At 47.0% G+C, this 21,078-nt stretch overlaps 1 protein-coding gene across 2 annotated transcripts; it reads left to right on the top strand.

Moving 5' to 3' along the window:
* The first annotated feature begins 11,698 nt into the window (after window positions 1-11,698).
* Window positions 11,699-16,640, top strand: LOC130131689 (CD59 glycoprotein-like). Of its 2 annotated transcripts, none has more exons than XM_056301472.1 (5): window positions 11,699-11,800; window positions 12,579-12,648; window positions 13,560-13,661; window positions 15,280-15,353; window positions 16,518-16,640. In XM_056301472.1, exons 2-5 carry the CDS (start codon window positions 12,597-12,599, stop codon window positions 16,638-16,640), a joined length of 351 nt encoding a protein of 116 aa, XP_056157447.1. In that variant the 5' UTR covers window positions 11,699-11,800; window positions 12,579-12,596. The 2 variants fall into 2 exon arrangements, with proteins under 2 accessions (XP_056157447.1, XP_056157446.1); XM_056301471.1 differs by lacking the exon at window positions 11,699-11,800 and adding an exon at window positions 12,301-12,380.
* Window positions 16,641-21,078: the final 4,438 nt, after the last annotated feature.

Below are 21,078 nucleotides of genomic sequence, written 5' to 3'. Positions count from 1 at the left end.
AACTCAAACTCAAAATGGAATTCATTTTATTTGGTCTCTTTGACGATGAAATGCCTGTCAAGAAAATGTATGTCATTAATCTTGTTTCTCTGTTAGCAAAATTTCACATACAGAAACCCAACCTCACTGGTTTCATGTCTTCCTTAAGATCCCACCTGGACACGCTGAAATGCTGCACAAAGCAGCCAGAGCTGTGAAAACTAGAGCCGTGTGTAATGAAGTTGGTTTCATTTGATGTATGACTTATCAGTGCCTCGAGCATGCATTGCCTTGTTGAAATTGTGAACATTTTGTAAGTTCAATTGTGTGAATAGTTTATTAAAAATAAAAAAGAATGTGGAACTGGAGTTGGCCCTGCCCACTGCGCTAGTGTATAGCAAGGGTTGAATGCGGAGGAAATTTTTCATTTCAACATATGCCAGTACTGAGAAAGGACAATAAAGAAATTAAAAATGAATATAAATGTCAAATCTTGAATTTGCTTGCGCCACTGTGCTGTTTCTGCGCTTGTTTCACAGCGCTTTCTCGGGTGTTCTCTCGGATTCGGAGCCTATTATAATGAGCATTTATACTACTACTACTACTACTACTACTACTACTACTACTACTACTTTCGGCTGCTCCCGTTAGGGGGCGCCACAGTGGATCCTCCGTCTCTCTTCCTGTCCTCTGCATCTTCCTCTGTCACACCGGCCACCTGCATGTCCTCCCTCACCACCTCCATAAACCTCCTCTTTGGCCTTCCTCTTCTCCTCTTCCCTGGCAGCTCCATATTCAGCATCCTTCTCCCAGTATACCCAGCATCTCTCCTCCACACATGTCCAAACCATCTCCATCTTGTCTCTCTTGCTTTGTCTCCAAACCGTCCAACCTGAGCTGGGGTTGGGCCCCGATACTCGGGGCTGAATGGCCCCGGGACTAATTTTTTGGAAATACCGAGGTGTTGATAAGGTGCGAGCTTAACGGTCCTGCTATCGGTACTTCACTTGAGCGCTCACTTTTTTCGTATTTTTTCTCACTAGATAAAAGTGATCTTGCACATTCATGTCATCTCACCAACTCTGTCAAATACCCGCTTTGCATATCATATATTTTCACTACTCTCCCACGACTTACCATCGTCTGTTTAAACACGACTCACTCTGCCGGCCTGCAGCTGGGGCAGGGGCAGTTACACATAGTGTACACACACACACACACACACACACACACACACACACACACACACACACACACACAGACACACACACACACAGACACACACACACACACAGACACACACACACACACACAGACACACACAGACACACACACACACACACAGACACACACACACACAGACACACACACACAGACACACACACACACACAGACACACACGCGCGCGCGGCTGCAGTAGTTTTTTGGCACTTAATTGTGTTGTCAAGATCCTTGCTTGTGTTGTATTAACTCAGATGTACGTGGCTTTGGATAAAAGTGTCTGCTAAAGGAAATTGTAACATAAACTATAAAAACTACAAATCGGCGATTAAAAAAACCATTCAATCAATTGAATAATTTATTTTCTTTGGTATTTTTTTTCATGATGATTGCTGGGTAATATGTATGTTGTTGTCCAATTTCAAGTCTCTATTTGATCATGTGAGGATACAATATAGGTGCAAAATCTGCAAGTAGCTGAGCACATCTGCAAGCCAAGCGGCAAACCTGCCTTTCACACATAAAAGCGGCAGAACAGGAGAAGGTAGAAACGCTCCTTAAATCAGATTCCTTTGGCATTTTTATAAACAGCCTTCAGCTCCCAGATCACCCCCCTCCCAATACATTAGCCCAAGTAACTCATCCATCCATCCATTATCCAAACCGCTTATCCTGCAGCGCCCACACACACACACACACACACACACACACACAACAACTAGGGACAGTTCAGTACGGCCGAGTCACCTGACCTCCATGTCTTTGGACTGTGGGAGGAAACCGGAGCCCCCGGAGGAAACCCACACAGACACGGGGAGAACATGCAAACTCCACACAGAGGACGACCCGGGACCACCCCCAAGGCTGGACTACCCCGGGGCTGGAACCCAGGACCTTCCTGCTTTGGGGCGACCGCGCTAACCGCTGCGCCACTGTACCGCCCCTAAGTAACTCATTCAACTGTAAAATCCAACGCATTGTTGGTAAAAAAAAAGAAGACGTGATTGTGCGGCACCATCATATGCATGCTCGTCTCCATCTCAGCAGTAAAGATGGCCGATGCTAACAAGGCAAATATCCGGTCACCAGCTAGCGTTAGTTGTCCAGCTCATGGAATGTCCGTACGGTCCAATATTAAGTTTACTTCTGACACCAGTTGTAGCGTTCACCGCTGTTCAACAACACACACTTCAACTTATAACTGAGCATTGCTTTTATTTGCGGCTGTTGTCATCTACAGCCTCGCCATACAGACCGCCATTATCATCCAACAAACTCCCAGGTCGTCTCTCTCCACATAGCCCCGCCCCACCAACCTTTGACCCAATCACAGGGTAGTCAACCATTCAGTTAGGTCATTCACACCCTGATGGTAAAATAATCTGAGAAGCCTTCACCTGCCATCTACCAATCTACAAACTATAACGACCGCTTTTACGCTGAAAGTCCTTGACATTGACAGTAACGGTGAATTGGTTTAGCTTATTATGACTACGTTTTTGGTAGAATGTTTATTTTTAATTTGACAGGAGTACAAGGAGATGCAGCGTAGAGAGACGTGGCAAAGGCAAAGGAAAAGGAGTATGGTGAGTTGTATGACAGGTTAGACACTAAGGAAGGAGAAAAGGCCTTGTACCGATTGGCTAGACAGAGGGACCAAGCTGGGAAGGATGTGCAGCAGGTTAGGGTGATGAAGGATAGAGATGGAAATGTGCTGACAAGCGAGGAGAGTGTGCTGAGAAGGTGGAAGGAGTACTTTGAGGGGCTGATGAATGAAGAAAATGAGAGAGAGAGAAGGTTGGATGATGTGGGGATAGTGAATCTGGAAGTTCAGTGGATTAGCAAGGAGGAAGTGAGGGCAGCTATGAAGAGGATGAAGAGTGGAAAGGCAGTTGGTCCTGATGACATACCTGTGGAGGCATGGAGATGTTTAGGAGAGATGGCAGTGGGGTTTTTAACTAGATTGTTTAACACAATCTTGGAAAGTGAGAGGATGCCTGAGGAGTGGAGAAGAAGCATACTGGTCCCGATTTTCAAGAACAAGGGTGATGTGCAGAACTGTAGCAGCTACAGAGGTATAAAGTTGATCAGCCACAGCATGAAGATATGGGAAAGAGTAATAGAAGCTAGGTTAAGAGGAGAGGTGATGATCAGCCACAGCATGAAGATATGGGAAAGAGTAATAGAAGCTAGGTTAAGAGGAGGAGAGGTGATGATCAGCCACAGCATGAAGATATGGGAAAGAGTAATAGAAGCTAGGTTAAGAGGAGGAGAGGTGATGATCAGCAGCAGCAGTATGGTTTCATACCAGGAAAGAGCACCACAGATGTGATGTTTGCTTTGAGAATGTTGATGGAGAAGTATAGAGGAGGTCAGAAGGAGGTACATTGTGTCTTTGTAGATTTAGAGAAAGCATACGACAGGGTGCCGAGAGAGGAGGTGTGGTATTGTATGAGGGAGTCAGGAGTTGCAGAGAAGTATGTAGGAGTGGTGCAGGATATGTATGAGGGAAGTGTGACAGTGGTGAGGTGTGTGGTTGGAATGACAGATGGGTTCAAGGTGGAGGTGGGATTACATCAAGGATCGGCTCTGAGGCCTTTCTTGTTTGCAATGGTGATGGACAGGTTGATGGACGAGTGGAGGTGACGAAGGCATATGAGTTTAAATACTTGGGGTCAACTGTCCAAAGTAACGAGGAGTGCAGGAGAGAGGTGAAGAAGAGAGTGCAGGCAGGGTGGAGTGGGTGGAGAAGAGTGTCAGGAGTTATGTGTGACAGAAGGGTACCAGCAAGAGTTAAAGGGAAGGTTTACAAGATGGTGGTGAGACCAGCTATGTTGTATGGTTTGGAGACAGTGGCGCTAATGAAAAGACAGGAGGCGGAGCTGGAGGTGGCAGAGATGAAGATGATAAGATTTTCACTGGGAGTGATGAAGAAGGACAGGATTAGGAAGGATTATATTAGAGGGACAGCTCAGGTTGGACGGTTTGGAGACAAAGCAAGAGAGGCAAGATTGAGATGGTGTGGACATGTGTGGAGGAGAGATGCTGGGTATATTGGGAGAAGGATGTTGAATTTGGAGCTGCCAGGGAAGAGGAGAAGAGGAAGGCCAAAGAGGAGGTTTATGGAGGTGGTGAGGGAGGACATGCAGGTGGCTGGTGTGCCAGAGGAAGATGCAGAGGACAGGAAGACATGGAAAAGGATGATCTGCTGTGGTGACCCCTAACGGGAGCAGCCAAAAGTAGTAGTAGTTTATTTTTAATTTGAATAATGATAGATTCTTGTAAGCATAGCTTTTTGCCACTCATACAGTAGACTAAATATAACACTTTATTTATAGTGGCTGTACCTTTACAGCCACTATAAATAAGTTTTTGAACTAGTTATCCATTGAGATCCACAGCGATGTCTGCGTATGACTGGCAGAAGGCTGCCATACTGACCAGTCCGCCGCTATTTGTGTCGTACGGAAACATGTCCGGTATGTATTTTTGCAGCGTTATTGTCATTGTGTGAGTCACCCGTTTGTATTTTAGATTCCTTCTTTTGGTTGTGTTTTCAGGTTTGTGTTTGTGTTTTATATTAGTTCATGGATTTCATTTTAGTATTTGTGTTGCGTTGATATACACTATATGGATAAAAGTATTGGACACGTGACCATTACACCTACAGGAGCTTTTATGACATCCCATTCTAAATCCATAGGCATTGATATGGAGTTGGTTCTCCTTTGCAGCTATAACAGCTTCCACTCTTCTGGGAAGGCTTTCCACAAGATTTTGGAGTGTGTCTGTGGGAATTTTTTACCCATTCATCCAGAAGAGCATTTGTGAGGTCAGGCACTGATGTTGGACGAGAAGACCTGGCTCACAATCTCCATTCTAGTTCATCCCAAAGGTGTTTGATGGGGTTGAGGTCAGGGCTCTGTGCGGGCCAGTCAAGTTCTTCCACACCAAACTCACCCAACCATGTCTTAATGGAGCTTGCTTTGTGCACTGGGGCACAGTCACGCTGGAACAGAAAAGGGCCCTCCCCAAACTCCAAAGCCTTCCCAGATGAGTGGAAACTGTTATAGCTGCAAAGGGGGACCAACTCCATATTAATGCCTATGGATTTAGAATGGGATGTCATAAAAGCTCCTGATTCACTACCCCCACATCGTCCAACCTTCTCTCTGTCGTTTTCTTCATTCATCAGCCCCTCAAAGTACTCCTTCCACCTTCTCAGCACACTCTCCTCGCTTGTCAGCACATTCCCATCTCTATCCTTGATTGTCCTAACTTGCTGCACATCCTTCCCAGCTCGGTCCCTCTGTTTAGCTAGTCGGTACAAGTCCTTTTCTCCTTCCTTAGTGTCTAGCCTGTTATACAACTCACCATACGCCTTTTCCTTTGCCTTCATCATCTCTCTCTTCACTTTACGCTTTACTTCCCCATTCCACCACCAAGTCTCCTTGTCTTCCTTCTTCTGTCCATATGACACCAAGTACCTTCCTAGCTGTCTCCCTCACTATTTCTGCAGTGGTTGCCCAGCCATCTGGCAACTCTTCACTACCACCCAGTGCCTGTCTTAACTCCTCCCTGAACGCCACACAACAGCCTTCCTTCTTCAACTTCCACCATTTGATCTTCGGCTCTGCCTTCACTCACTTCCTCTTCTTGGTCTCCAAAGTCATTCTACAGACCACCATGTAATGCTGTTTAGCTACGTTCTCCCCTGTCACCACCTTGCAGTCTCCAATCCCTTTTAGATGGCGCCTCCTACATAAGATATAGTCCACCTGTGCGCACTTTCCTCCGCTCTTGTACGTCACCCTGTGTTCCTCCCTCTTCTTGAAATATGTATTCACCACAGCCATTTACATCCTTTTTGCAAAATCCACCATTATCTGTGCTTCCACATTTCTCTTCTTGACACCATACCTACCCATCATCTCCTCATCACCTCTGTTCCTTTCACCAACATGTCCATTGAAGTCCGCTCCAATCACCACTCTCTCCTCCTTGGGTACCCTCTCCACCACGTCATCCAACTCACTCTAGATTTCTTCTTTCGCTTCCATCTCACACCCAACTTGTGGGGCATATGCGCTGATAACATTCAGTAATACACCTTCGATTTCCAGCTTCATACTCATCACTGTGTCTGACACTCTCTTCACCTCCACCACACTCTTGACATACTCTTCCTTCAGAATTACCCCTACCCCATTTCTCATGGTAGAAGAATTTGAACCCACTGCCGATACTCCTGGCCTTACTCCCCTTCCACCTGGTCTCTTGCAGACACAGTATACCTACCTTTCTTCTTTCCATCATGTCAGCCAGCTCTCTCCCTTTACCAGTCAAAGTGCAAAAATTAATATAGTGTTGTAATTCAAGAAAGCAAATTGTATTAAATCCCAAATCCGTTTTTTAAATGAGTGTTGTTGGAATAAATTGAGTACTGCTGACTCAGGTGCCACAAAATTTAAAGCATGGACGCTGAAATTACAGAAAGTGTTTTTATAACAGCAGGAAAAGCTTTGAAACTCATTTTGCGAATGCAGTGTACTCTACAGAGCAGCAGCTAGATAGCGAAATATTACAACATATTGCCTTTGGAAGATAAGGGAAAAATAAATCAATTCAAATCAATTTTATTGGGATAGCCCAATATCACAAATTACAAATTTGCCTCGGTGGGCTTAACAGCAACACAACATCCTGTCCTTAGACCCTCTCATCGGATAAGGAACAACTACCTAAAAAAAACCTTTAACAGGGAGAAAAAATAGGAAGAAACCTCAGGGAGAGCAACAGAGGAGGGATCTCTCTCCCAAGATGGACAGCGTGCAATGGATGTTGTGTTCACGCAATTTACATAATACAACATTGAAAGAGGATAACAGAATTATAATGGACATAACATTTATGAATAACATAATGCGCAGGATACCAAGCAGTGTCCACATGCCAACGGAACAGTCCAGGACCCAAGCCACGCGACCAGCATCATCATGTAATAAGAAAAAGTTAGGTGAGGAGTGGAAGGGCAGGCAGTATCCAAATGGCGACCAGCATCACCACAGAGACCTGGGAGGAGAACCGACTGCATGTGCATGCAAGAGAGACTCACATGACACCATTCAAACACAGAAAAAGAGAAAGGAGAAGACATCATTCAGAGAGACAGAAAAGACATGTTAGAGAAGAGAACAGTTTGCAATAGTCATTAGCCATAATCAATTAAGTCATCAATTAGTCGTAATCTATACTCTGTAATCTATATTCGATAATCTCGTCGGCAGAACAGTGGTTGGTAAATTAATTGAGACAGAAAACCAACCTGCCATCCAGTACAGGTTCTGAAGCACTCAACTTAAAGGCAACTAATTGTAAACTAAGGCAAAAAGAGGAGTTTTAAGTTTGGATTTAAAGACTCAACAGACTCTGATGGTCTGATGGCAGCAGGCAGGTTATTCCACAACAATGGAGCCCGATAGGAAAAGGCCCTGCTGCCACCAGCTGACTTCTTTTTAACTTTGGGTACACACAGGAGCCCTGTATTTTGAGAACGAAGAGCTCGAGATGGCATGTAAGGTTTAAGGAGATCAGACAGGTAGGATGGAGCAAGCCCATTTAGGATTTTATAAGTCAGCAGAAGCACCTTGTATTCTGATCTAACATGGATAGGAAGCCAATGAAGGGAGGCAAGAATTGGTGTAATATGGTCAAATTTCCTAGTTTTAGTTTTAGATTCTAGCAGCAGCATTCTGAACCATCTGAAGACTTTTGGTACTAGAATGTGGCAGACCTGAGAACAAAACATTACAGTAATCAAGTCTGGATGAAACAAATGCATGTATTAGAGTCTCTGCGTCAGCCATGGAGAGAAAAGACCGAATTTTAGCCATGTTACGTAAGTGAAAAAAGGCAGTCTTGGTGATTTCTTTAATGTGCTTATCAAAGGAAAGGCTGGGATTAAACGTAACACCAAGATTTTTGGCTGCCACACTTTGTGAAACCACAGAGTTGTCGATTGTTATCGTTACTTGACCAAATTGGTGTCCGCGTCTAGCAGGGCCAGTGACCACTGTATCGGTTTTACCTGAATTTAAAAGCAGAAAGTTAAAGGACATCCAGTTTTTCACAGTAGCCAAGCAGGCCTCTAAGTTAGTGATTTGAGTATGGTCATCAGCCCTTAAAGGCACATACAGCTGAGTATCATCAGCATAGCAATGGAAATTTATTTCATAACTGCGTATAATTTGGCCAAGAGGTGTAATGTAAAGAGAAAAAAGTAGAGACCCAAGAACTGAGCCCTGAGGCACACCATATCTAACGTCAGAAAATTTTGATGTAATGTTATTATAGTAGACACAATGTGTTCTTCCAGATAAGTAGGACTTAAGCCAAGAGAGAGCTAAGCCAGAGACACCAAAAATACAATTTAATCTATCTAAAAGTATACAGTGATCAATAGTGTCAAAGGCTGCACTGAGGTCCAGTAGTAGAAGCACAGAAGTGGAATCAGTCGATCGCCAGTAGAAGATAATTTACCACTCTGGTCAGAGCAGTTTCAGTGGAGTGACAGGGCCTGAAAGCCGACTGAAAAGGTTCATATAGATGGTTTTCTTTTATATATTTATATATATTTATATTTATATGGGTCAAAAGTTGTTGATACACAACTCTCTCTAGTACTTTAGAGAAGAATGGAAGATTCAAGACTGGCCAATAGTTATTAAGAGACCCTGGATCAAGGTGCGGTTTTTTAAGTACAGGTTTAACCACAGCTGTCTTAAAACTGCTGGGAACAAAGCCAGTAGTAAGAGATAAATTAATGATGTCTAGCATTGTAGGTCCAAGAAAAGGCCAGAGGTCTTTAAAAAGTTTTGCTGGTAAGGGATCAAGTAGGCAAGCAGTTGGTTTAAAAGCTGACACGAACTTAGTCAAAAGTATCAAGAGAGATAGTCTCAAAAGCTGTAATAACTGGAACTGTCAGTGACTCATTGTGTACATATGAATTTAGTATGACAGGATCTGCAGGAGTAGATGGAGTTGAAGAACTAATTTTGTTTAAGATCTCATCAACCTTATTGCAGAAAAAATCTAGAAATTCGTGGGCTGTGAATGGTGAGCAGCTAATAGACGACTGCTTTTTAGTAAGTTTAGATACAGTGTCAAAGAGAAATCTGGGGTTATGTTTATTAATATTGATTACGTGAGAGAGATAGGATGTTTTTGCAGTAGATAAAGCACACTTGTATTTCAATAAACACTCGTGCCACGATAGGTAAAAAACTTCCATTTTGATTTCCGCCATTCACATTCCAGTCTCCTGTAGGTCTGCTTAAGAGCACGTGTCTCATCACTAAAGCAGGGTGTAGGCCTCTTTAGTTGCCTAGCTCTGGTAGTGAGAGGTGAAACTGAATCCAGGAGACTAGAGAGGACCGCATTTAAGTCACTAGTGAAATTTTGAACAGAGTCATTTACCACAGTGAAAGGAGCCAAGACTTCAGGCAGCTGCTGGCCAAATGCAGCTACAGTGGAGGGACCGATATGGTGAGTGGCAATTACATCTGTGCTGACAATAACTGGACAGGCCAATAATGCTTCACATGTGATGAGAAAATGATCTGACACAGCAGATGTGGTTGGCAAGACATTCAGATCAGAAACAGCTATTCCTTTAGATAAAACCAAATCAAGGGTGTTACCACGGCAATGAGTCGACTCTTGAACAAACTGAGCGAACCCAAAAGTATCAACTAGTACCAGAAAGGCTTTACTTAGAGGATCAGCAGCCTTATTCAGATGAATATTGAAATCACCTAGAATTAGAATCTCATCAGAGAGAGTAACAAGGCCTGAGACAAATTCTCCAAGTTCTTCAAGAAATAACGAGTAACAGCCAGGACGCCAATAGAGTATCACAATCTGGACTGAGCCGAGTCTATTCATGGCTTAGGGAGATGGACCAAGTACAAGAGACTCAAAAGACTGGAACTTAGATCCAAGTCTAGAAGTCAGATTGAAAATAGATTTATATATTAAGGCAACACCCCCACCTTGTTTATTTGCCATTGTATAGTCAGGTGGGGAAGCTTCATTTAAGGGAAGGAAAACATTTGGTTTCAGCCATGTTTCACATAACCTAATCATATCAAAACTATGTTCAAGAATCAGATCATTTATTAATAAGGCTTTGGTAGACAGTGATCTGATATTTATGACACCACATTTAAGCGTCTTGTGGAAGTGATCAGTAGTAGGCAGAGCTTTAGAGCTACCAACAGGGGAAAGATTAATTGGAATTAGACACCTTGTTGAGAGTTTTGGCCACCAACACTTTGGACGATATGTGGTCACATTCTTGATAACATTAGCTGTTTGGTTCTGTAGATTATTAGGTACTTTGTCGCACATCTCACCACTACCAGTGGTAGGAACAATTACTAGATTGTTGTGATTCACACATTTAGGAGAGGAGAGCTTGAGAGCAATACAGCAGGGTAGGGAGACAGTCTCAATGTTATAGACCAAGCTATCAGACTGATAATCTACACTATGATAAATTCCCTGACTAATCATATTAATTAAACTACTTGACTCCACATCCGCACTAGATTTAAACCTAGCAGGCTCTCTAATCACCTGCAACCTGCTGAATGATAAGTCCCTAGTGTCAAACTAAACGTAGACAGCTATCTATATTGCTAGACAAAAGAGCGGCGCCGCCCCCAGTAGGGTGAATACCGTCCGTTTTCAGCAGGTCAGGGCGGCCCCAGAAAGAAGGCCAGTTATCAGCATAGTCGAATCCCTGCTCATTACAGTAACGAGCCAGCCAGCGGTTCATTGAGGTGATCTCTCTCTCAAGACGGACAACGTGCAATGGATGCTGTGTTTACGCAATTTACACAATACAACATTGAAAGAGGATAACACAATTATAATGGACTTATGAAATTTATGAAGAATATGGTGCACAGGATGCCAAGCAGTATATGATGCGCAGGATGCCAAGGCCATGACCCCTCCTCCTTATAGACACAAGACAAAGCTGCGTTTTATTGCTTGGATGGGTGGTGAGATGGAGAGAGAACGAGAGGTCAGACAGGGAGAAATGGAGAGAAAAGAGGCAGAGAGACAGAGAAGGGAGGGAAGGAGGAGGGGTCACAGCCTCCTGGTCTCATCTCTGTCATCCAGTGTTAATGGATTCTTCTGTTGTTTCAATGACAGAAGTTATTGTTGCTCTCCTCCTCTCTCCTCCTCTCCTCTTTGTTCTCTTGGCTGCGGTCGTGTTGTTGGAGACTGTGGCTGCCATTGTCTGAGGATACCGACTGTTTCTCTGAGCCTTCATCAAACAACCAAAGTCTTCATCTCTGTTCACAACATCATTGCATCATCACTGAGTGGCTGGCGCTGACCCACAAACAAGCCCACATTTTATTTTGCTCTGTCCCTCATAAAATATCCACCGTCTAATCTCAACATATTCAACATGTTCACTACTGCTAACATGTCCTTATGGTTTCTACCTTTGAGCTGTTGGAATAACTTCCGGCTGGAGGTACCGTGAGGATGCTTATGCTGAGTCTCCACATTTTCTTTGCGCTCAGTAAGTCATGGAAAATGTATTCATATCAGATGTTGTAAGTGCTGGGAAGTGAGGGCATCATTCTGAAAGCCTTGGGCCTCGTGCAGGCCCGCTCCTGTGGTCATCTGTGGACAGCATGGATTATCTGTCTCCACTGGCCACAGTGAGAAGTAAAACAGAAAGTCCAGTTGTTACTGTCTCATATACAGTTGCTATTTTACTGTCTGTCCCAAATGACCCAACTGAACAAGGAACAAAAGCTTTGCAGTTTGTCGGGAATTATTTGCAGAATATTTGCAAAGAATTCAGAGTCGATGTGTCCACATAAAGGTTTTAATCTGTGTGAAGAATGTGGAGTCGGACATGTTTGCCTGTAAATGTTTCAGTTCACTTTAACACACACACACACACACACACACACACACACACACACACACACACACACACACACACACACACACACACACTCAGACTTGCTCCTCCTATTTGCTGCTCAGCTGCTCTCAGCAGACAGTTGAGGTCGGAGTCACATCTTTCATTTGTCGTCCTGCCGTCTGTCTGTCCTACCGTCTGTCTGTCTGTCTGTCTGTCTCTCCACTGGGTGAGTACACCGCATGAATGTGTTTTGATATGTATTGCGTTCCATCAGTTTGTTGTTGGTTTCATGTGTGGCCCTGATCCCCGTGTCGTGTCTCTCACTTGATGCTCGGCTGTTGTGTCTTGTGCAAACCTGCCGGGAGCACATGAGCTTGATGAACAGACCTACAGTGTTTAATGAAGGTGTGTGTTTGTGCTGCAGATGTGCATCTGAGAGAAAATGAGTCGCTCTGTGGGAATCTGCCTGCTGCTCCTCTCTCTGATGGGACTCGGTACGTCAGACTTAAAATACAAAACATCACAACAGCTTTTATGGGTCGATTTAAAAGATGGTGGGAGCTCTCACTGAAAACCCCCTCAGTCTGAGCCTTAAAGAAAAGCTGCGCTTCAGCTGAACCAACCTTCACTCACACATGGTCGAGATAACAACGGCCGACTTCAGTATGAAGAAACTGTGCTACAGCGAGAAAACAAACAGCGTTACGGCGTTGCATAAACCCTGGTAGACGACAGGAGAAACCGTCACCACACGTGTCCTCCCATCAAACACACCACCAATACTAGTCATAACAATAGGATCGTAACAGTAAACTGAAGTAGCAACAATAGTATCTGCAGTTGACTGTTGTCAGTAGTGTAATAACAGTAGTATCAGTTGTAGTAATAGAATCCCTAGTAATAATAACAGTCATATCAGCAGAAGTAGTAATAACAGTAGTATCCATTGTAATACTAATGGTAATATCAATAGTAGTAATAACAGTAGTAATAACAGTAGTATCAGGCGTATTAATAACAACAGTAGCCATAATAATAAAAAACAGTATCAGGAGTAGTAATAACAGTAGTATCCGTAATAATAATAATAATAATAACAACAGTAATATCAGTAGTAGTAATAACCATAGTATCAGGAGTAGTAATAACAGCAGTAGCCAGAATAATAAAAACTAGTATCATTAGTAGTAATAACAGTAGTATCAGTAGTAGTAATAACAGTAGTATCAGCAGTAGTAATAACAGTAGTATCAGCAGTAGTGATAACACTAGTAATAACGGTAGAATCAGTAATAGCAACAACGGTACTATCAGTAGGAATAACAATAGTGATAACTACTACCAGTGGTAATAACAGTAGTAATAACAGTACTTTCGGTAGTAGTAATAGTTATTCATCTTTCAGGTTCGGCTATTCGTTGTTACAGCTGTAAGGATTACACTGCCAGCTGCACCAAACAACGGGACTGTAGCTATGACGATGCCTGTCTAACCCTCAGTGAGAGAGGTAACTGTCTGTCTGTCTGTTTATCTATCAGTCTGTCTGTGTGTCTGTCTGTGTGTCTGTCTGTGTGTCTGTCTATCAGTCTGTCTGTCTGTCTATCTGTCTGTCTGTCTGTCTGTCTGTCTGTGTGTCTGTCTGTCTGTCTGTCTGTCTGTCTGTGTGTCTGTGTGTCTATCTGTCTATCTGTCTGTCTGTGTGTCTGTCTGTCTGTCTGTCTGTCTGTCTGTTTATCTATCAGTCTGTCTGTGTGTCTGTCTGTCTGTCTGTCTGTCTGTGTGTCTGGCTATCTGTCTGTCTATCAGTTTGTCTGTCTGTCTATCTGTCTGTCTGTCTGTCTGTCTGTCTGTCTGTCTGTCTGTCTGTCTGTCTGTCTATCAGTCTGTCTGTGTGTCTGTCTGTCTATCTGTCTGTCTGTCTATCAGTCTGTCTGTGTGTCTGTCTGTCTATCAGTCTGTCTGTGTGTCTGTCTGTCTATCAGTCTGTCTGTCTGTCTGTCTGTCTGTCTGTCTGTCTGTCTGTCTGTCTGTCTATCAGTCTGTCTGTGTGTCTATCAGTCTGTCTGTCTGTCTGTCTGTCTGTGTGTCTGTCTGTCTGTCTGTCTGTCTGTCTGTGTGTCTGTGTGTCTATCTGTCTATCTGTCTGTCTGTGTGTCTGTCTGTCTGTCTGTCTGTCTGTCTGTGTGTCTGTGTTTCTGTCTGTGTGTCTGACAGGTATTGGTGATGTGTGACTTGACTCGGTTGGCTGAAGCTTGGTTAGCAATACTTTAAGATGTGTGAAGTTTTCTGTTTATATTTATTTTGTTAAAAGTCAAATATGTCCCCCGTGTCGCCTCCGGCTTGGTCGGGCGTCCCTACAGACACAATTGGCCATGTCTGCAGATGCGAAGTCGGATGTGGGTATGTGTCCTGGTCGCTGCACTAGCGCCTCCTCTGGTCGGTCAGGGCGCCTGCTCGGGGGGAAGGGGAGCTGGGGGGAATAGCCTGATCCTTCCATGCACTACGTCCCCCTGGTGAAACTCCTCACTGTCAGGTGAAAAGAAGCGGCTGGTGACTCCACACGTATGGAGGAGGCATGTGGTAGTCTGCAGCCCTCCCCGGGTCAGCAGAGAGGGTGGAGCAGAGACCGGGACGGCTCGGAAAATAGTGTAATTGGCCAAGTACAATTGGGGAGAAAAGGGGGAAAATTCCAAAGGGAAAAAAAGACATTTTTAGATGTTTTGGGCATTAACGTTTCCATATTAGGCATTTTTAAATGTCGGCGTGGTTGTCCGAAGACTTACGTGGGTTGATTTATATGTGGGTTGGTACACACTCTTTTGTGTTAGGGTCAAGATATGTCAAATTATAGAGAAATAGCTTTGAGCTGGGAGTGGATGTGTGTATAATGACTACGTGTCGTCACGGTACTGATACATGTGTGTTTATCTGACATATGAAGTAGGGCTGGGTTGAGGCGGGAGTGTGTCAGCAGCCGAGTGGAGATGCAGCTCCACCGACCCTGCAGAGAAGCAGCACACGTGATGGAGCCGTCAGAGTCCATGTTCGTTTCCTTGGCTTGTCGGTTGTGTTGGACTCGACTCCCCACCACTGACATTCATTCTTCTAATCTGTGGTCTGTGCAGGTGGACAGACGTTCCGTCAGTGTCTGAAGTATTCAGATTGTGAATACAGTCGTCTGGCCCAGATGTTTCCTCAGGTACAATCTTCTCTATTCGTTTTCTGTTGACCTCAAAACAACTGCTTCAGCCGGCGGGATGTAAGCAGCACTGAATGGACTCGCTGTTGCTCCCCTGCTGAAGAAAAGTTGGGTTCAGTTTTGTTCTTCTCCTATGTCCTCGACATCACTCACTGTTGGTGTCCAGGGGTTGTTCCAGCTGACAGAGGGTAGACACAGTGTGAGAGGCAGCAGTGTGTTCAGAAAGCTCCAGTAAGGAACCATGAAAGTCATCGCTGTGTTGCAGCCCAGGCAGTTGAAGCACTGCAGTGATGAGGTGAAAACACGTGGTCCTTGAGCTGAGCTAGAAAGACAAACGACATGCAGAGCGGTTATGAGACGGACCACAGACCAGGTTTTGTTTCGTTTTGTCCAAATGGGTTGATTTGTTTGACTCGCCTGAGACACCCGTCATGAACTGAAGTGTTATTTCCTACCGTCAGTGCATGAGCAGTGTGAGGTGGTAGGACCAGAAGTTCTCAGCTTCTTCTGACCCCTGCTGAACATGCTCGGTGTTATTTGTCGCTTATGTTGCTGCTGATTTTGTTTCTGTTTTAATTGCTTATGTTTTCTGTAACGTGTTCAGTAAAATTGATGACTGACTTCTTCTTGCCTTCCATATTGGCCCCATTCTGCTCCTCCTCCTCCTCCTCCTCCTCCTCCTCCTCCTCCTCTCTTCCTGCTTCTTCTGTTTTCTTCTTTTATTCCTCTTCGCTGGTCCTTGTCTTGCATGTTTGTGGTGGGTGAGGACGTTGGACTGGACTGGTTGACACAGGCAACCAGGCGGTGGAGACGACGTGTGAGAGTTGCAGTGAACATGTGGCTGTTGTTATGAAGCTGTGATTGGAAACGATGTCAGTGTTGTATTTGAAAGTACGCCAGTTGGATAACCCCAACCCTGTATACATGCTGTATTAGCTAGCTGGCGAGGGAGCCGGTGAACTAGCAGTAGACTTGAGTCCCGAGGAAAGCTGCAGGGAAGGTGTGATATGGATATAGAGTCACACCTGTTTGTACAGATGTTTTCATTCTTTGTCTTTATTCATGTTGTGTGTTGCTGGGAAGACATGCACAGCGCTGTGCTGTGTGTCCTGTCCTGGATTCTGCTGTATTTCACTGCTTTCTGTTTATCTGATCCTCTTCCAGGTCTCCACTTTCACCTTCAAGTGCTGCAACTCAGATCTCTGTAACTCCGCCCCCTCCTCAGCGACCTGCTCTCTGATTGGTCTGCTGGCTTCCATGGCCGTCATCTGGTGGTGCATGCACTGAAGAAATACACAAACATACACACACACTAACGTAACCCACTAAACATACACACACACACACACACACATCCACAAAGTGCCTAACCCCCCCCCCCACACACACATCCACAAAGTGCCTAACCCCCCCCACACACACACACATCCACAAAGTGCCTAACCCCCCAACACACACACACATCCACAAAGTGCCTAACCCCCCCAACACACACACATCCACAAAGTGCCTAACCCCCCCCACACACACACACATCCACAAAGTGCCTAACCCCCCCCCCACACACACACATCCACAAAGTGCCTAACCCCCCCCCCCACACACACACACACACACACATCCACAAAGTGCCTAACCCCCCCCACACACACACATCCACAAAGTGCCTAACCCCCCCCCACAAACACACACCTACAAAGTGCCTAACCCCCCCCACACACACACATATCCACAAAGTGCCTAACCCCCCCACACACACACACATCCACAAAGTGCCTAACCCCCCCCCACACACACACACACACATCCACAAAGTGCCTAACCCCCCCCACACACACACATCCACAAAGTGCCTAGCCCCCCCCCCACACACACACATCCACAAAGTGCCTAACCCCCCCCCCACACACACACATCCACAAAGTGCCTAACCCCCCCCACACACACACATCCACAAAGTGCCTAACCCCCCCACACACACACACATCCACAAAGTGCCTAACCCCCCCCCATACACACACACACACACACATCCACAAAGTGCCTAACCCCCCCACACACACACATCCACAAAGTGCCTAACCCCCCCCACACACACATCCACAAAGTGCCTAACCCCCCCCCACACACACATATCCACAAAGTGCCTAACCCCCCAACACACACATCCACAAAGTGCCTAACCCCCCCCACACACACACACACACATCCACAAAGTGCCTAACCCCCCCCCACACACACACACACACACACATCCACTAAGTGCCTAACCCCCCCCCCACACACACACACACATCCACAAAGTGCCTAACCCCCCCCACACACACACAAAGTGCCTAACCCCCCCCACACAAACACACACACACACACATCCACAAAGTGCCTAACCCCCCCCACACACACACATCCACAAAGTGCCTAACCCCCCCCCACACACACACATCCACAAAGTGCCTAACCCCCCCCCCACACACACACACATCCACAAAGTGCCTAACCCCCCCCACACACACACACACACATCCACAAAGTGCCTAACCCCCCCACACACACACATCCACAAAGTGCCTAGCCCCCCCCCACACACACACATCCACAAAGTGCCTAACCCCCCCCCCACACACACACATCCACAAAGTGCCTAGCCCCCCCCCACACACACACATCCACAAAGTGCCTAACCCCCCCCACACACACACATCCACAAAGTGCCTAACCCCCCCACACACACACACATCCACAAAGTGCCTAACCCCCCCCCCATACACACACACACACACACATCCACAAAGTGCCTAACCCCCCCCCCCACACACACATCCACAAAGTGCCTAACCCCCCCCACACACACATCCACAAAGTGCCTAACCCCCCCCCCACACACACATATCCACAAAGTGCCTAACCCCCCAACACACACATCCACAAAGTGCCTAACCCCCCCCCACACACACACACACACATCCACAAAGTGCCTAACCCCCCCCCCCACACACACACACACACATCCACTAAGTGCCTAACCCCCCCCCCACACACACACACACATCCACAAAGTGCCTAACCCCCCCCCCACACACACACAAAGTGCCTAACCCCCCCCACACAAACACACACACACACATCCACAAAGTGCCTAACCCCCCCCACACACACACATCCACAAAGTGCCTAACCCCCCCCACACACACACATCCACAAAGTGCCTAACCCCCCCCCCCACACACACACACATCCACAAAGTGCCTAACCCCCCCCCACACACACACACACACATCCACAAAGTGCCTAACCTCCCCCCCCACACACACACATCCACAAAGTGCCTAACCCCCCCCACACACATATCCACAAAGTGCCTAACCCCACCCCCCCCCACACACACACACATCCACAAAGTGCCTAACCCCCCCCACACACATATCCACAAAGTGCCTAACCCCCCCCACACACACATCCACAAAGTGCCTAACCCCCCCCCACACACACATCCACAAAGTGCCTAACCCCCCCCACACACACACATCCACAAAGTGCCTAACCCCCCCCACACACACACACATCCACAAAGTGCCTAACCCCCCCCCCACACACACACATCCACAAAGTGCCTAACCCCCCCCCCCACACACACACACACACACACATCCACAAAGTGCCTAACCCCCCCCACACACACACATCCACAAAGTGCCTAACCCCCCCCCACAAACACACACCTACAAAGTGCCTAACCCCCCCCACACACACACATATCCACAAAGTGCCTAACCCCCCCACACACACACACATCCACAAAGTGCCTAACCCCCCCCCACACACACACACACACATCCACAAAGTGCCTAACCCCCCCCACACACACACATCCACAAAGTGCCTAGCCCCCCCCCCACACACACACATCCACAAAGTGCCTAACCCCCCCCCCACACACACACATCCACAAAGTGCCTAACCCCCCCCACACACACACATCCACAAAGTGCCTAACCCCCCCACACACACACACATCCACAAAGTGCCTAACCCCCCCCCATACACACACACACACACACATCCACAAAGTGCCTAACCCCCCCCCACACACACATCCACAAAGTGCCTAACCCCCCCCACACACACATCCACAAAGTGCCTAACCCCCCCCCACACACACATATCCACAAAGTGCCTAACCCCCCAACACACACATCCACAAAGTGCCTAACCCCCCCCCACACACACACACACACATCCACAAAGTGCCTAACCCCCCCCCACACACACACACACACACACATCCACTAAGTGCCTAACCCCCCCCCCACACACACACACACATCCACAAAGTGCCTAACCCCCCCCACACACACACAAAGTGCCTAACCCCCCCCACACAAACACACACACACACATCCACAAAGTGCCTAACCCCCCCCACACACACACATCCACAAAGTGCCTAACCCCCCCCCACACACACACATCCACAAAGTGCCTAACCCCCCCCCCACACACACACACATCCACAAAGTGCCTAACCCCCCCCACACACACACACACACATCCACAAAGTGCCTAACCCCCCCACACACACACATCCACAAAGTGCCTAGCCCCCCCCCACACACACACATCCACAAAGTGCCTAACCCCCCCCCCACACACACACATCCACAAAGTGCCTAGCCCCCCCCACACACACACATCCACAAAGTGCCTAACCCCCCCCACACACACACATCCACAAAGTGCCTAACCCCCCCACACACACACACATCCACAAAGTGCCTAACCCCCCCCCCATACACACACACACACACACATCCACAAAGTGCCTAACCCCCCCCCCCCACACACACATCCACAAAGTGCCTAACCCCCCCCACACACACATCCACAAAGTGCCTAACCCCCCCCCCACACACACATATCCACAAAGTGCCTAACCCCCCAACACACACATCCACAAAGTGCCTAACCCCCCCCCACACACACACACACACATCCACAAAGTGCCTAACCCCCCCCCCCACACACACACACACACATCCACTAAGTGCCTAACCCCCCCCCCACACACACACACACATCCACAAAGTGCCTAACCCCCCCCCCACACACACACAAAGTGCCTAACCCCCCCCACACAAACACACACACACACATCCACAAAGTGCCTAACCCCCCCCACACACACACATCCACAAAGTGCCTAACCCCCCCCACACACACACATCCACAAAGTGCCTAACCCCCCCCCCCACACACACACACATCCACAAAGTGCCTAACCCCCCCCCACACACACACACACACATCCACAAAGTGCCTAACCTCCCCCCCCACACACACACATCCACAAAGTGCCTAACCCCCCCCACACACACATCCACAAAGTGCCTAACCCCCCCCCACACAAACACACACACACATCCACAAAGTGCCTAACCCCCCCAACACACACATCCACAAAGTGCCTAACCCCCCCCCCCACACACACATCCACAAAGTGCCTAACCCCCCCAACACACACATCCACAAAGTGCCTAACCCCCCCCACACACACACACACACATCCACAAAGTGCCTAACCCCCCCCACACACACACACACGCACACACACACATCCACAAAGTGCCTAACCCCCCCAACACACACATCCACAAAGTGCCTAACCCCCCCAACACACATATCCACAAAGTGCCTAACCCCCCCCCACACACACACATCCACAAAGTGC

This window comes from Lampris incognitus, chromosome 21, assembly GCF_029633865.1.
Source record: "Lampris incognitus isolate fLamInc1 chromosome 21, fLamInc1.hap2, whole genome shotgun sequence".
Taxonomy (NCBI): Eukaryota; Metazoa; Chordata; class Actinopteri; order Lampriformes; family Lampridae; genus Lampris; species Lampris incognitus.
The sequence above is the reverse complement of the archived record's forward strand: the minus strand, read 5'-3'. Positions and strand labels throughout refer to the sequence as shown.